The sequence below is a fragment of the Balaenoptera musculus genome, chromosome 2 (assembly GCF_009873245.2).
Source record: "Balaenoptera musculus isolate JJ_BM4_2016_0621 chromosome 2, mBalMus1.pri.v3, whole genome shotgun sequence".
In the NCBI taxonomy this organism is placed as follows: domain Eukaryota; kingdom Metazoa; phylum Chordata; class Mammalia; order Artiodactyla; family Balaenopteridae; genus Balaenoptera; species Balaenoptera musculus.
Window position 1 is genome coordinate 153,506,186 of NC_045786.1, and position 18,781 is coordinate 153,524,966.

Genomic DNA, 18,781 nt, shown 5'->3' on the forward strand with positions numbered 1-18,781 from the left:
ATAAGAAATAATAAGCAATCACGTAATGATAATGATAATGATAACCTAACATTTGTTTGGTCCTAAATATTTTCACATATATTTTCTCTCTTAATTCTCACAACAGTGTGATAAAATATGTTTAATTATATTCATTTTTACAGATGAAGGAATCAAGAAACAAGCGATTTACTAAATGTTGAAGTGGCATTTTGTATACTGAACCCAGGTCCTCAAACTCAACATTTCTGTTTTGGTTCATACTTTTAAAAAGAGCATTTAATTTACAAGTCAAATACTGTTGGCAAGACACTTTCTAAGGATAAGTAAAATATATGTGGAGGAACACTAAACATTTTATTCACTTACGATGTCATCATACTGAAACTGAGAAAGTCAGTGTACTTTCCCAATGGCCTGGTTAAATCTAAGGAATAGATTATTTCCCAGCTAGGGTCTGCACACTGTCAATCAAAATCACTTGCTTACACAGGACCAAAATACTCTGTATTAGCATCTTTCCTTTCCTCACACTCAAAATATAAATATTTTATTCTTAACTAGCCTTATTGTTTAAAAGTTTCTTATTTTTCACCTGCTCATTAAAAACATTAAAAAAAAAATCACCACTAGACCCAAGTCACTCAATATTTTGTGTGTTTTCAAAAGTTTTAAACACAAAATATGCATATTCAATATTTGTATCATACTCTCCATATAGCTTTAAATACCTCCCCCTGTATATAACAGCATGTCAATATTTTCTTTTTGAAAATATGACTTTTTTTTTTTTGATTGATTGATTGCTATGTTGGGTCTTCGTTTCTGTGCTAGGGGTTTCTCTAGTTGCGGCAAGCGGGGGCCACTCTTCATTGCGGTGCGCAGGCCTCTCACTATCGCGGCCTCTCTTGTTGCAGAGCACAGGCTCCAGACGCGCAGGCTCAGTAGTTGTGGCTCACGGGCCTAGTTGCTCCGCGGCATGTGGGATCTTCCCAGACCAGGGCTCAAACCCGTGTCCCCTGCATTAGCAGGCAGATTCTCAACCACTGCGCCACCAGGGAAGCCCCCTGAAAATATGACTTTTAATGGCTGAATAATATTTCATTGTAAGGTGGTACCATCATTTATTTTACCATTCTTTCAATTCACGTGGTTTTCATTATAAAAATGTTTATTTAGAAAGTAATTAACCATGTTTTTTAAAACTTGAGAAACAAAGAAAGGAATGATATCACAGCCCTAATTCTTGTCTAACAAGTCACTATTATAAGATTTGCTTGCTTCTATTCTTTTTTTTATACACCTATCATCATATGTTATCATTAAAGTCATGTAATTTTATATCTTGAATTTGTTTCCATTTAACTATACAAGAAACCTTTTCCAAAATCATTGTGTCATGCTGGGTGGAAACTTCACACTTTATCTAACCATTACTTTATTGCCGAATAATAAGTCGTCTCCCCTTTCTTTCTATTTAAAAATGTATATCATTTTCCAGTAAATATTGCAAGCATGTAATCTTTATATATTTGCACTTAAAAAAAAATGATTTCCTAATACCAGATTCCTGCAAGTAAGATTATTGAAAAAAAGGCTAACCAGCTTTTATCATTATTTGGATATTGTAAAAAAAAATGTTGACTGTCTGCCCTTCAAAGTATAAATAGCATCCTGATTTTAGTTTCTTATCAACTAGTCCTTTTAGTGATTGGGAAATACAGAAACAAATAAGCATAATTACATTTAAGCTAATTATGTTTTCCATAAATTAGTGCATAAGGGCATCACCTGTCTTGAGAGAGCAGTGACCACTTAAATACACACACTTTTTTTCTTAATTTTTTTTTTTTTTTTTTTTTTTTCATTTTAAAAGTTTGTATCTACATACCTTTCTGGTATAGTTTAGCTTACTTTCCCCTTTGAATCTTAGATGTAGTTTTAGAAATGCTTTCCAGAACTGCTTCCTTTGGGGAGTGCTCTGAAATCCACATCAGGACACAGCAGTAATCCTGATAGAAGGAGAAAGAAAATGCCCCAACTTACCGTTTCTAACGCATGTACACGATCCTGCAAATAAAGCATAATACATAATTATTAAAACAAAACTATAAAAAATCATTTCAAGTTTACTTAATTTTTAGATTTTCTATTTATCCTCTATTAACAATAACATTTTAAAAATGTAAAAAATGAAAACTCCTACTCAGGATAATCTCTCCAATAGAAAAATAGTCATAAAAGAATCACTTTTCTCATCTCAACTAGTGTTAGGATGACAAGGTTTAATTTAATAGTAAATACCATAAATTCAGGCATAGTTACTAAGTGGAATAGATTTTATCACTTTTGCATTGGTAAAATTATTTATCTATTTAGTGAAATATAACTATTAGATCTGAATATATGAACCACTAGACAACAGTAGTGATTTAAAAAAGGAATTTAGCACATATACCAGCTTTCAATTATGTATACAGCACAAAGTATACTCTCACAGGAAGTAAAGTTCAGACATAAGAATGACTTCACCAATTAAAATTAATAAGTACATTGTTAATTGAAACAAGGCAGGAAAAGTAAAAGAGAAAGATATGTCACATGCAGCCAATCCTGAACCCAGATAGGTCTTCGTTACCTACAGTATCTTAGAAGGTTTCATAGAAATACTGGTTTTAAAATGAGTCATTGATAATATCGCTTTAAAAGCTAAATGATTAAGAATGGTTTCATTCTCAATCCAACAGCTGTGTTCTCAACTCTGCCCAGAGCTAACAGCTACATACTAAAAGTTTTTACCAAAAAAAAAAAAAAAGCTGACTTTGAGAGAGAGGAGACTGAAAATTCAAGTGCAAAGCCATCCTTTTTACGAGGGTCAAGGCCATTTTTCTTTCTATTCTTTCATTTTAAGTAGTTGGAGGAGATATATAAAATCTGGATTTTTAAAAATTAAATTGTTTGTGCTAAGAGGGAAAGGAAGGAAAATGGTGCAGAGGGCCATTCAGCTCAGATCTCTGTGACCGTACAGAGACTGACAGAGACCCATGACACTTAGGAGCATAAACTTGGCTCTCCCCTGCATTCTCCCAGCTTCACCTAACACACAGAGGCCTTGCCTTTGAGAACTTCTGCAACCCAGCCTTCAACGCTCAGACTGCGAAACTGGGTTGAACATTTCTGCCTCTTTAAATATTTGGCTATGTGGGCACAAGTTAAATGAATATATTATGCAAAATCAGCCCAAAGCAGACTGTTTTTAGCAATATAATCTGTTTAATTACATTTTGTTGGCATACTTGAGAGAACCTCACCCTCGCCCCCATAATTTTCATAAAATAACTGCTACTTTATTGGTGACTTGTGTACTGTCACATTTGAGTAGCTCGTAATAAATGCATATAATGCCTCAAGGGGGCTTCGATCTGTCCTTCCCAGTCACCTTATTCGCAGTGCATCTGGGACAAAGTCATTCAGCAAAGCGTTATCATCACTTGCAGACTGAACAGAACCTCGTTAGACAGTCTTTGGGCGGCATCGCATTTATATGAACCATCTTGGAAGGCTGAAAATATTTACAGCCACTGTTTGGGCCTTAAGTTTTCCCCACACCATGTACCTATGGGGCTCATATTATTGAGAATTAGCACATATTTTAAAAGCACACATACAGCTGGTTTGAAATCCGTGACTTCCTATGATGCCAAAAGAGTACAACTGAATTAAATTCCATTTTAATTCATAGCTCACTGTTTGGTAAAGATAAACTGATATAATTTATGTATTAGTGTCTTCATTTTACTTAAATATTTGTTACAGGATTTTAAAATACGCACTGTCATGGACTACATGTTTGTGTCCTCAGAATTCATGCATTGAAACCCCAGTCCCTAATGTGATGGCATTTGGAGATGTGGCCTTTGGGAGGTAACCGGGTCATGAGGATCGAGCCCTCATGGGATTAGTGCCCTTAGAAGAAGAGACACAAGAGTGCTTGCTTCTCTTTCTGCTCTCTGCCAGGTAAGGGAATAAGGAGAAGATGGCCATCTACAAGCCAGGAAGAGGTCCCTTACCAAGAACCGAATCTGCCAGCACCTCGACCTTGGACTTGCCAGCCTCCAGAACCGTGAGAAATAAATTTCTCCGTGAGAAATAAATGTTTGCTGTTTAAGCCACCCAGGCTACAATAATTTGTTATAGCAGTCCCAGCTGACTGAAACATATGCCTAGCCTATAAGGCTAAAACGCAAATGGTCAAAAAATCTCAATTTCATTAAAATATAAAGATCAATAATCTATTTCAATACAATTTACTTATGTCTGTCTATAATCTACTCCATTCCAAAATGGTGCTGAGATAGCTTTCAATGAAAAAATATATATGTTAAGAAAATGAGAAAATTAGGGAAACAAGAAATTCAGTTCATTAGCCTGAATTTAAATAATTCAATTTGCCAATCAACAACAGCTAATAGGATACCAGTCATTGTTGCCAATTAGTGAGCTCTGTCTAAATTGCAGTTTTTTTGGCCTTAATTGTAGGCCATAAATAAAAAGAAACTACTCCTAATCTTTATGAACTTATTAACTTGCTTTTTTTTTTTTAACATCTTTATTGGAGTATAATTGCTTTACAATGGTGTGTTAGTTTCTGCTGTATAACAAAGTGAATCAGCTATTCATATACACATATCCCCATATCCCCTCCCTCTTGCGTCTCCCTCCCACCCTCCCTATCCCAACCCTCTAGGTGGACACAAAGCACCGAGCTGATCTCCCTGTGCTATGCGGCTGCTTCCCACTAGCTATCTATTTTACATTTGGTAGAGTATATATGTCAATGCCACTCTCTTACTTCGTCCCAGCTTACACAGCCCCCTCCCCGTGTCCTCAAGTCCGTTCTCTATGTCTGCGTCTTTATTCCTGTCCTGCCCCTAGGTTCTTCAGAACCTTTTTTTTTTTTTTTTAGATTCCATATATATGTGTTAGCATACGGTATTTGTTTTCCTCTTTCTGAGTTACTTCACTCTGTATGACAGACTCTAGGTCCATCCACCTCACTACAAATAACTCAATTTCATTTCTTTTTATGGCTGAGTAATATTCCATTGTATATATGTGCCACATCTTTATCCATGCATCTGTCGATGGACACTTACGTTGCTTCCACGTCCTGGCTATTGTAAATAGTGAGGCAATGAACATTGTGGTACGTGACTCTTTTTGAATTAACGGTTTTCTCAGGGTATATGCCCAGTAGTGGGATTGCTGGGTCGTATGGTAGTTCTATTTTTAGTTTTTTAAGGAACCTCCATACTGTTCTCCATAGTGGCTGTATCAATTTAAGAAATGTATTGTGAAATTTAAATGGTTGAAGTTGACTTCTTTTTTGGCAGACAAGATTAGTTATTATAATTCTGTATATAAAAGAATTAGGCTACTGCAAATCCCTATTCTCAAACAAAATATTTGCATACTTCTGCTCATGTTCTTATCATTAAAATAGCCAAAAACTTAAGCCAATATTGTGGCACTGATACAGTCTATGAAAACACATGCCAGTATACGTCCTGGAATGAATATATAATTATACCAAAATATATTCTCCCTATCCTCTCCCACTCTTGCTATAACTGCAACTGTAGTGTTTTGTTGTTGCTGTTTAATCTTCAATTTTCATTTCAACAGATTTTATCTTCAAGCTCGGCCTGCAGGTTCAGTATTCTCCCTCCTCTCCCACCACATACACACTCCTAAGGTTAGATCCCAAAAAGAAAAGAATTACTAGGATATTGAAAGGGGGGAGAGTAGGTGAGAGGAGTAGAGGGGGAAGACAGAAGTAATGAAGTAATGAAGACACTCTCAGTATAATCATGCAATTTCAGGTGGTTTTAATAAATCAGTGGTTCTTATTTTTGTAGCCATGGACTTTGAGAATCTTTTCCCCAGGAAAATGTACACTATACACAACACACAGAATTTTGTATATACTTTTAGGGGAATTGCAGACTCTCTGAAACCCACCCATGGGCCTCCAAGTGCTTTTACTCCAAATAAAAACACTTGAAATAAGATGTAAGAATTATTTTATTAGACCAAATAATTTATTTTAAATAAATTATTTTATTAGGCCAAATAAACTATTTTACTAGACCAAATCTATTTATTTCTCCTGTATGAAATATTTCTGGGTAACAAGGAAAGGAACAATGGGAAGTGGAAGGTTAAAAATCGGAGGAGAAATTTCCTTCAAATATTTTGAAGAAAAAAGCTCTTAGGGAAAAAATATGTTTTATCGTTATCAGTTTTTTGTGATTGGAGAGTCCCTTTCCCACTATTTTTTAGTGCTATTTAAGATGGGGAAAGTCTAAGAAAAACCTAAAATGGTAACAATCATTTTAATGTTTACTCTTAAGGATTATACATACAGTCACTGTATAGTCCTTGAGTTACAATGAAGAGTACTAGCTGTTATTATCAGTGTGAATATTACATACCATTTCTAAATGAAAACAATAATGCTAGAAATCACATTTTAATTTATTCTGGGCTTGACAGATCGAGTAAGGTGAGTTATATTTTTGGGAAGGACAATAGCACATGCACTATAAAAAAAAGACGTATGTTAACTTTTTATCATGAGGTTAGTAACCTGTCTTGAGCTGTATATATTCCTTTGCTACTTGGTCACAATGGGGCGTACATTAGAGTTTATGGATAAACCAAAGCAAATTCATTAGTATCATTGGAGATGGGAACATATTTGTAGGCTGTTAGGAAATGAACGCTAAGTGGAGAGTTGGTATCTGAATCCTTGGTCATTGACAGTTTATTTGACTCAGCTGAGCCAATCAACTAGCCACATTGATTCATCCATCCCACCTAAGAGATGACATAGAGGCTCACAGGTCTGAATACTCAGAGTTCTCTGCCCCTGATAAGTAGAGCTGTACAGGTCTAGTGACTTTATAACGATAATGCAGCATTTTCCAAGAATGCTTTAAATACATCCATTAGCATACAAAAAAAGCACAATACCGGCGTAAAAATATAATGAAAGTCTCTATTGCTTCCGAGTCTAAGAAACATTACAAGCATAGACTAATTCTGGAAACTTCTCTGTACTGAAGGGCCATGATGAACATATAAGTTTCAAAAAGAAAACCCACAGTGAGGACTCCCTCTCATCACTGTTCTAAATGCACAAAGCCTGTTTTCTGGAAGAAAAATCCACTCAGCTTCACCCAGAGAGACCACTGCAGGGCATTTTTCCTGTCAATGTTATCTTGGTTTAATCAACACTCACACTTTACCCGCTGCTTTGTACATGAAGGTTATAAAATGAAATGCATTTTTCCTCTATGCATTTCCACATGACAACCCATTACATTTAACAAATTGTCAATCATTTTTTAAAATAATTCAAAGAGTTAGAAATAATTTCAAATGCATTCTTTTCCACACTTCAAGATATTAAAATGAAAGAAAAGGAAAAGGCTTCTATTAACCACCACAAAAAAAGATCAGTGTTTCATAGAATCATTCTAAAAAATTAAAACAAAATAGATAAAAATCGTAAACAACCTCAATGTTGCAACACCAAAAAAAGTTTTAAAATATAGTGTAAGTTAGCTTTGAATACACACATAAGTCACAGATCTGTACATAAGATTGCATGTTATCTATTAAAAGTCAAAGTTACTCTATATTTTAAAAAACTTTAGAATGAATGGCATTAGGGCAGCATGCAGTGGTTTCCCATCATCTGGTGTTCAATTTAGCCATCATTAGATACTTCCGGTCAATCTTTGTTAACTCATTTCACTAGCTGCTTATGTGCCTTTTTTCAAATAATCTACTTCAGGGTTCAAAATAACAAAACAGAAATGCTGAAAAGAAAACCACAACAAGGCATCAGGATTTTACCTAAAAAGTCGTCAATAAGAAAACCCAACATTTGACTTATCAAGAAAAGCCAGTTTAAAGGTACGTATTATTTCCTAGCCTAGTAATGATCCTTGTTCTCTACCTTTCACTTGGGGACTGGAAAATCAGAAGCAGAAACAATGACAAAATTTAAGAACAAAGCCGAAGTGTGTGCTCCGCATTTCTGATCTGTTCTCTCATCCACTACCATTGCCAGATAGGGACCTGAGGCGGCCAGTTGTGCTTCTGCAGCTTCCTTCTGCTGTATTCTCAGGCTGGCGGTGTGGTTTGCGGTATCGTTATGAGGCCATTGCTAACTACTGCACTTCCATTCAGCACTATTCAGGAAAGGCTGAGGTTGCACTTACACGGAAGTGGGATGTGTACATGGGTTTGCGGAGCAGGGAATACAAGTGGGGTGAAGGAGGAAAATGAAGAGAAAGCATGGAAATGGGGCTCTGTTGGTTTGTTTCAACAGATTTCACACTGGAAAATGCAGCCAGAAAGGCTAGGTAAGGGTTTTGCTTAAAATCCCTGTAAGCATTTCTAGTCAACAGTACGAAACTAATACCAAAAAATAAAAATCTCAGATTTACCCTTTATATTTTAGAAAAGCAAGGCAATGAGATTTCTTCCCCCTGCCCCCCTCTTTAAAATGAAGAATCACTGTAAGTTTCTTCTTTAATGTGCAATGTTATACGGTGCATAGGTGTGCACCTACAGGATAAGACTGCAACCCAAATGAAGGGCAAAAGACAGAATTATCTTTCTGTTGGTACTGCTCAGTTCCACAGTGAAACTGCTAGTAACAGGTTACAAAAGTTCAATGAATGACATCTAGACTGGAGAACAACTAAAAGTTATTTGCAGATAATATAAAGGCTATGATCGTGGTTAGGGGTAATGCAAATGATAACCAATGTAATTTCAAAGATTGCCCCCAAAAGAGATGCAGGAACAGGAGTTGAGTAGCAGGGGAAAAAGCTAACAACCCAGAAACCAACACACCATATTTTTTTCCAAGGATTTACACTTGAAGAAGTAAAGTACATGTCTCCAGTTGTGAGGCCTGTCATATATCAGCTGAATATGCTCTGAACTCTTATGCAAATCACAGTGCAGTGGTGATTATGGCATAATTTATGAGTAGGTTTGTGTCATGCATAACTTGTGGAAAACAATTGGGTATGCTTTTTTTTTTTTTTCAGGGTGTGTATCTGACTGCCACCAAACATAGCTGATCTAATGAGACTCCCTGAGGCTAACATCTCCTTTGTTTCCCTCAAGTGTACACATCTCTTGGGTTTCCAAGTGAAGCATGTTCACAAGGAAACCCGTATAATCACAGAACCCTTTGTCCCAAGCTCCCTCCTCTTGAATATTTGAATTGCAACACTTGATTGTTGACGATTGTGCATGTCACATGGCTGAGTCATTAAATGGCAAAAGCAAACAGTCCACCTTGGGAATTAAATTGTAATTCCAATAATCCACATCCTAATTTACATGGAAAGTCATTTACTCAATTCTTTTCAGGAATTAAAACATAAGGAGCATTATATTAGATACTCTCCTTTTCACCCTCATTCCCATATTCCTTCTGCGGGCTACTGCGTACAGTTCTCTCACCACTCTGTACAAAGGGAGAGGCCGCTGCTCAGAATGAGTGATCGAGGCAGAAACAGATCGTTTTACAATAATGTATTTGGCTGACATAACTCAGGCTTTTCTTGCTTCCTAATTCAGTCTGACTCAGCTTAGAATTATTACTAACCTCCATTTTGTGATATACAAGTACAGGTAGAAAGGGAAAGGTGATTAAAGGATTTAAAACTAGCCTTAGATTATATGTACTCTGATAATCAGTGGTGCACTATTCTTAGTATCTACAAAAACTGAGGGAAAAAACCCAACAACTTAGTTTTCAGTTGAACTTCTGGGAAGCATACCTGAAGGCTGACTTACCCTGTATGTCCTGAAATAAAGCAGATGTATTTTGACTATTCAGTTCCAAATATCCTAAATATTTTACCTATGAAATACTTAACTGCTTTTTCTTCAAATTGAGCTTCATTCTGATTTCTCATTGCGGTCTGACTAGCGTCTTCCGAAGGTGGCATTTTAAATAGTAGCTTTGGCTGTTTAAGAGAGATGTGAGTAAAGAAAAAGAGTTGGAAAGCTCTTGTCTATTTAAAGCACTATAAATAGTAATAGCTATAAAAATAACACCAATAGGACCATAATTATTTCTAATGATTTTTAAAGGACCTTTAAAATGTTCCTCCAAATAACCGTTTACCCAACTAAGGTCACAAATTTTAGGGAAATCATTATTTGAAATTTAAAATACTTTACTCTTCAGGATTATAAATAAAGAATAGTGATTCATTTCAAAATATCTCCAATTGTCTGGCTTTCAAAATCATCCCAGGAAGTAACTGATCCTAAATTCCAAAGTCTATGAAGGAAGGAATAAATAAGATGTGAGCTTGTTAACAGACGCACCTGGGCAGTTTCAGCCAGTAATGAAAGCTACTTTTAACACTCACAACCTTACCTGTGGATAATGGCCCACTAATGGAGTGTGATTTTAGGAGTTCAGGAAGGTCTGACTGATTATCCAAAATTATAGTTTCCTTCTATTTGCAAAATTATTTAAAATTCTACCAACAGAAATTTATTCTTTGAGGAAGAACTCAAAAATATACTCTTTGACTCTCCCCACTCCAGTTCATCTTTCAAAAGACAAACATTCTTGAGACAGATAACCATTAAACTGTAGTTCATTCCAAGGCAGGGTTCAGCAAAGTACGACAGTAGGTCACTCCAACCTGCTGCCTGTTTTTATACGTCCGCCAGCCTTAGCGGTTTTTACATTTTTATGTGGTTGAAAAAAAAAAGTCAAAGTAAGAATAATACTTCATGACGTGAAAATTACATGAAATTCAAATTTCACTTTCCATAAATAAAGTATTATTGGAACATAGCCCACTCATTTCTTTACATATTGTCTATGGTTGTTTTCATTCTATGACGTCAGAGATGAGTTGTTGGGTGAGAGCATATGGCCTGTAAAAGTGAAAATATTTAGATACTGGTCCTTTACAGGAAGTCTGGCAACCCCCTTTTCTAAGATATTGGTGTCCTATAAGAATTACTTCCGGCCTCACAGAGGTCACCCTGCAGGAAACCCTGTACGTTTCTGGAAGCAGAGGATAAGGTGAGACATACTGACCAGGGATAAAAAAATTAAATAAGAACCAGAAAATTTTTACCCAACTTTTAAACTTTAAAGCAAAATTTAAAAGTTGTATGTTTGTAAATACATATGCCCAGAATATAAACCATTCCTCAGGCCATATACGTTTCTTCCTTTTGTCCTTTGTTCCTTTTATCCATTATTTTTTCTTTCCTTCCAATTTCTTTCCCTACATCATTGCTTCCTTCCTTTCTTTCTCCCTCCCTCCCACTCATTTATTCATTTAATTAATTCATCCATGTTTACTGACACAGACACTATGATAGACACCAGGTACACAGTTATTAACAAGAAAGATAAGGTCTCTCTGCCTTCATGGAGCTTACATTCTAAAGGAGAAGACAAGGACATAAATAAAGAAGACACCCAGGAGCTATGATGGGGGGTAAGGGCAGAGGTTTGCTTTAGACAGGTTGATCAGGTTAAGTTCTTGCAAAGAGGTGACATTTGAGCTGAAATCTAAAGGATGAAAAAGAGCTGTCACCGAAAGAGTTAAGGGAAAAGCATTACAGAGAGAGGGAGTAGCAAAGGCAAAGGTCCTGGGACAGGAAAGAATTTGCTTAGTTTAAGGAACAAAAGGGACAGTGGTATGTGTGTTGTGGTTGTTAATGAAAACATTCCTTTAAATTACCAGTATCATAAAAATCAACACCATTTATTAAAAGCTTATTATTTGCAAAAATTGTATTGGGTGCTTCTCACATATGTTCTCATTTAATGCTCACAAAAACTCTCAACAGGTGAAAATTACTAACTTCATTCATTTAAGTCAGAGAAACAGACTTCAAAGATATATGTACTGAATTGTACATTGTGATTAAATGTTGGCAGTTAGACTGTAATCCAGGTCCACCTGACTCAAAGGAGTCTACATTAACTCTGAAAGACAAATAAAAGGTCACTTTAAAAAAATGTGTGTGTGTTTGTTTATTTAATATGTTGACAAAATGGAGTAGTGGAAATACCATATGCTGACAGAGCAGTTTTATGAGCAAAGAGCCAATAAATGCCAATATTACCACCAGGGCTATTTTTATGTGTGTGGTAGAGGTTAGAGGATATACTGGAAAACTGTTCTGGAGGCTTTTCTCAAAATTACACATGCCAGAAGAGCATTCCAAAACCTTATTTTTAACAGATGTCATGTGACAGTGTAACAAAACACATACTATATCACAACAAAATTTAATGTTCAAATAAAAACCATTATTTGTACACATTTTTATATTTATTTCAGTATATAATAAAAAAGATTATATTTTTGGCATATGCCTTTCTTAAGTAAGTTGCAACTCCCTCTGACTTCTGGGTCTGACATTAGGCCAGCTGAAACACACACAGTCAACACCACTGGGGAAAGAGCAGAAGAAAGGATAAAGGAGAGCAAAGATCTACACTTAATTAGCGGTGATGTTGAGCAGTTAAATGGCACCTCTATTGTACTGGTCTCCCAGTTCATTTAGATCTGAGCTGCAGGAGATTAGTTTCATCACTGAGCTCATAAATGGCCTCTTTCCTCCACCCCTGTTCCATTCGTGACAAATTTATTAGTTCTTTCTAACAACGAAATGAGAACCAGGGATTTCAATTACCACCAGAATGTAGTAAAGGCATGGAGTCCCCTGCAGGTAGTATTTTTCTATTTCATTTTATGGGCAAATATAGAAACATTGTTAACAGACATTAAATGTTATTTATTAGCATGCTAATAAGCCTTCACACTTTTAAAAGTAAACATTAAACTTCTAACAAATTAAACTTAGAATAGTAAGTGTAATGCAGATACTCTGGAAAAGGAATGCACTTCAGAATTAATTTTTTAAAACCAAAATAATCACTGAGTATGATAAAAAGACAAAGATATAAGAGGAGATGCTTATTAGTCATTCTTTCAGCTCAGTTTAGTTTTATCACCTTTTGCACAATTTAAAATTTATGCAAACGTTTTCAATGTTGCCTTTAATTTTTGCCAGAATATTTTGAACCTGGTTTAAAACTGAAATTGAAGAAGCCCAAGGAGGGCTTTAATAACAACTTTCTTCAGTCTGTTTATTTAAAACATGATGAATAAGCAAAAAGAAAAGGTGCAGAACTGAAAAAGAAAAATGATCCCTTCTCCTTCCTAGAAGTGTTCAAGATTACTGGATTGTTCATAATCTTGCACCAGGAATTAAAATCTTTCTCACATGCCAATAGCTAACACTGTCCAGTCACCATATACATGTGAGCTTAGAGCCTAAGGGTTTATAAGTAGTTTTAAAGTTATAGAAAGGCAGGAAGAAGTTTCACTACTATTAAGACCCCAGCGTCGCCTGACTTATTTAATGCGCTCTCTCAAAATTGTTTAGCTTCTTATAGTCTTTTTCTTGAGGAAGCAGGAGGTCAGTTAGTACTTTACCACACTAAATGCTTAATATGTTTACTAACAAATCATTCTCATAGAAAAAAATGGAAGAAATCTAAAGGAACACTTAAAGAAATGCCAGGAACCTAAACAAACAAACAAAAAAAGTGAAGAAATTCTGTTCTCCATAAGCTCACGAGGCATTTAAGCACAGTAGCACAGAAGACGAGCAAATTCTAACACAAGTACCAGCCTGGCCACAAACTGGCTGAGCAAACTATGCGCCTTAGCTTTTTTATCTGTAAGATGAGAATAAAAGTATCTATCTTATAGAATTGTTGCAAGGAATAAATGGCATACATTTAGAAGTTTTAGCAGTGTATGACACAAAAGAATTGTCTGGTAGCTCTTAATATCATTCATTAACAAGACAGAGGGTGATTTTTTTTCTTCTCTAATGTACAGATCATCACCCTTTGGGGTTGATTTAGCACAATCTTGACAGGAATTAACAAATGCTAAATAAGTATTTGTTAATAGATTGAAACATAACATTAGTGAGTTTCCAAGATCCCAGACTGGGGAAATCCTCTGTTTCTTTATATTCTGGAAGATCAGCCAGGGATGGGAATTGGAGATAGCCCTTGAAGTGAGAACTACAGTTTCTTTCAATGATCTCCTATTAATACTTTGAACCTCAGAGATTTGTTTTATGAGTCAGCAGAAATTGTTTCACCCAGAAATATATTACTGCTGAGCATTTATTTCCAAATCTGTTGTACATCACAGTCATTACTTAAAATATCGCTTTTCACAACTGTCACTGTTATCAGGAGATGGAAGACAATACAGAGAACACAATGTTATGGCCTAAATGTTTGTGTCTCCCCAAAATTCATAGGTTGAAATCCTAATCTCCAATGTGATGATTTTAGGAGGTGGGGCCTTTGGGAAGGGATTAGGCCAGAGGTGGAGTCCTCATGAAAGGATCATGCCCTTATAAAAGAGACTCCAGAGCGCTCTCTGTCTGCTGTGAATCAGGAAGCAGGCCGGATACTGAATCTGAATCTGCCAACGTAAATACTGAATACAGGTAGTGAATCTGCCTTGATCTTAGACTTCCCAGCCTTCAGAACTGTGAGAAACGGGGCTTCCCTGGTGGCGCAGTGGTTAAGAATCCGCCTGGCAATGCAGGGGACATGGGCTCGAGCCCTGGTCTGGGAAGATTCCCACATGCCACGGAGCAACAAAGCCTGTGTGACACAACTACTGGGCCTGCGCTCTAGAGCCCGTGAGCCACAACTACCGAAGCCCACGCACCTAGAGCCCGTGCTCCGCAACAAGAGAAGCCATTGCAGTGAGAAGCCTGCGCACCACAACGAAGAGTAGCCCCTGCTCACCGCAACTAGAGAAAGCCCAAGTGCAGCAACGAAGACCCAACGCAGCCCAAAATAAGTAAAATAAATAAATTTATAAAAAAAGAACTGTGAGAAACAAACGTTTCTAGTTTAAACCACTCAGTCTCTGGTATTTTTGTCATAGCAGCCCGAAGGGACTAAGACACATGGTTAGTTGTCCAAAGTTTGAGGCCCATTTAGGGATGTGACAGGAGAAGAACAAGCAGATACACGTTATGGAGCATGGTATTGAAATGATCACTCAAAATGCAACCCAAATGAAATTGCCTCAAATCGTAAGGCGACAGTTGACTCTGGAAACATGGCAAAAACTCCCAGACAAGCTCAACACTTGCAAAACGTCATAACATGCTTAGATGGTTTTCATTTTTCACAAGAAAACGCAAGTTGTTCTTTACATCAGGCCCAGTGCCCAAGGAAACCAGAGCTTGGACTCTGATGAAGGTACCAGGGGATGTTTTCTGGAAGTGTTGCTTTTTATGGTGTCGACTGCAAAAGGGATGGTGTATGGAGACAGATAAAATAAATTCCCCCCTTGTGGCAGCAATTTACAAAATCTGTAACACATACTTAGTTCATTTTCACTACTGAGTTTTTAGTAAACCTTCTGTCACAGGGTAAAATCTGGGCTTTTGAGTTCAAAGACTACACTCTGTCTTTGCATTTTTAAAATGTTTCCAAATGGCGTCTGTTTTTTAGAAGTCTTTTAAGAAGCTTGATTCAAGGAGACTGCTGAATCTTTAGGACTTCTGCTTTGCATCCCTTTGGATAAACAAAACCAGCCACAGTTTTATATTTTTTATTCTCAAAAGAAAACAATCTAGTCAATCAACTTCCATACACTCAGACACAAGAATACTTCACTCTCAGGGCATTCTATTTTCCATTTTTATTGTCATAAATTTGGAATTAAAGTTAAGTTGCAAATTTCAGGTGAAAGTGGGTGATAAAATTTAATGATCACTAAAATTTCAAGTGGAATCTATTTTACTGATCTTGGTTCTCTGCTCTCCTGAGGCCTCTTGACATAGTAAATTGAAGTGTGCAAGTCTAATTGGCTGAGACCCTGCTTGACCCTAATACAGACTGCTAACGTTTTATCTCTGCTGAGAACTCATAGCAAATTTAAGGCTTGGTAAGCCTCTTCACCTTCTGAGAAAATGGAGATTTTAATGAGCCATTAAGTCACAGAGCCCTGAAAGGGGCAAAGCGTTGCCCAACCCTCCATCCCCTGTAATCGCCCATGTTTTAAGTCATTGCTTAGGACCGTCATTTTTTAATCATACATCAGACAAAGAAAAAGATACAAAGAGATTTGCCTACATTTCGAAGACTGCATCTTGGGAAGAATAAGTACATATGCATTACATTTTTGTTTCTGGAATTACAGACGTTCCATTATAACTCTCAGGAGTTATCCGAGGGGTGAGCAGGATATGGCATTTACCTTCCAGTTTAATAAAGCCTTAAAGAGTCAATCCCAGTTCATCAATTTATTCAAACTGGCACTTCTAAAAACATACTTTAGTATCTCCCAAGCTAATGAGAATTTCTGGGGAAATTTAAGAATCTCTTTTACTAATCCTTCAACTCTTCTGGAGATCCAGTGTTAGGACGCAGCATCCCACATCACCCTCACTTTCCCTTCTAAAGTAACTCAGGGACTCTTAGCTACCCCATCCCTGCTTTCTACCCACAATCTCTGAATTCCCCAAACCACTACCTAGTTTGAAAATTCAGGTCTGGACATTCTACAGTCAGGCAGAAGTGACTGACAGCAAAGCCACAGAGACTACCCAGTTGGTCTGTCACTAGCCCACTTTATCCCACGGTTGCTCACTAGGGGAGGACTGGTCATCTACTGGGGTTTCTGAGCAGATAATGTTCTATACTGTCAGCCTCTGCCAGGGCAATTTATTTGCCCATGTCAGTTTTCTGTCTTTGGTGGGTTTTCTTGCCTAGTTTATCTTCAACGATGTGACTGCCAGCTCTGCACTGGAATTCTTTTCCATACTGTAACACACCTATGTTAATATTTATTAGACTTGTTCCAAAAGAACTAAGAAACTCGAGTTCTATTTTTTTCTTCAAAACACCACACTGCCATAGGCTGCTCTATAAGTAGCTGAAATGAAGTAATGACTGAGGAAAAGATTATCTTCTCCTTCCAGCTCATTTCAGATGCTTGTGCCTAAGCGCTATTTAAATGACAAAAACAAAAATCGAACACCTGCCCCTCCACTCCCAAAACATTTCTAAAAAACTAAAATCCTTCAAATGGAAGATCTCAGAATATTTTTTTTAAAAAGCTGTCCAGGACAGAAATTAAACATAATTACAGGTCATCTGAAAAACAACAAGTCGATAGTGCCACTTAATGTCCTTCAAGGGCATAGCTTCTGAAATGTCTCCGAAAAAAAATTACTTTTTTAAAGAACATAAACCCAATTTTAAAAACTTAAATGAAGGATTCAGCTCATTTTAAATGAAAGTACTGATACTGAAGAAAGTGTCCAGAAATACTTTTAGATTATAGATACTACAATTAAAATGTTCCCTTTTTCCTCTTAAAATAATGAGGCTGATATTCATATGTAGCCCACATAGTCAATTTCATTACTGCCATATTGTGACTTTTTTCACTCTTTCATTATATTTAGTAGCTATCCAAAGATGTAACATTTCCTTTAGCAAAATCATGGTTGCCTAGTGGAAGAGAGAGGAAGAGAGGAGAGGAAGAGGGAGGGAAAAGGGGAGGAAAGGAGACGGTGAGGGAGTGGCTCCACGAGGGCAGGTCTCATGAAGGCAAGGATGTTTACTGTTTCAATGCAGAGCATGCAGCATGCCTGGTACACAGTAGGTGCAACTAAACAGTCTGCGTGTGGAATTCATATTTATGGAGGACCTGCCAGATACCAAGGTTTATACATTTCTAATCATAGTTAATCCTCTCAACAGTCTTATGAAGTCAGCAATATTATTGTCCCCAATTTATATATATGAATACTGCCTCGAAATGACCTAAAGATGGCCTAGTAAAAGAGGAAAAAGGATAGGAAAAATCGTGTTCATAATCATCTATTTTTATCTCATTTAAAATAAAACCAAAAGCCAGATTACGGTAAGTTAGCAGAAGAGGAAGGGCACATGTATATTCCAGACACTCTGTTAAGTGACTGTCATAGGTAGCACTTTGAAGCTTTTCATAACGAAGCATGATACTCTTTTGGTGTGCTTTGCATTCTGGGGTTCACAAAGTGACACAGGGGAAGGAAAGCAAGAAATTGATGAAAGGTGAGCCAGGTAGGCTGGAAATTTAAAAAATAAAAACAAAAACAACAGCAATCCTACCACTAGCAGCCATCACAAGTAAGGTGTCAGTCACTGAATACTTTTCAACTAAAGTGAGGAAAAATGGATTACCTTTTGTGTCTATTTAAAATGTTTCAGCTGATCTGCAGCGGATTAAAGAAGGGATTTGCTTGTTTCAATGTACCTCAAACCCATATGCAAATAGGACTGTGATACTGTGCCACACACTTATAGTCAAAGACAGTACTTTGTTTTTAAGAAGAGCAGCACACAATGTAACTGCAAATGAATGTCACACACACACACACACACAAGCCAGACAATGTTAAGTTCCAGTGAAGAATTTTGGTAATTACCAGCTGCACTGTAAAAATCACTCAATATGTTTGTCTCCATTGCTTGTGATTCCTCTGAAGATTGAAAACGCCCTCCCCTCTGCTGCTGTCCCCACCCTCGCCATTTTATCCTTTTCTGTCCCCACCCATTCTTACCACTTGTGACAAATTACTCACTTACTGACCTTTTGTTTCAATACTACATTCATGG

The 18,781-nt window shown here is 36.8% G+C and overlaps 1 protein-coding gene across 2 annotated transcripts in view; it reads right to left on the reverse strand.

Annotated features, from left to right (window-relative positions):
* The window catches only part of CEP128 (centrosomal protein 128), a 435,146-nt gene that overhangs the window by 52,451 nt on the left and 363,914 nt on the right, over window positions 1–18,781 (reverse strand). For both annotated transcript variants that reach the window (XM_036844970.1, XM_036844969.1), the window contains one exon: window positions 2,026–2,049. In XM_036844970.1, the coding sequence (XP_036700865.1) occupies window positions 2,026–2,049 (24 nt within the window). The remainder of the gene's footprint in view (window positions 1–2,025; window positions 2,050–18,781) is intronic.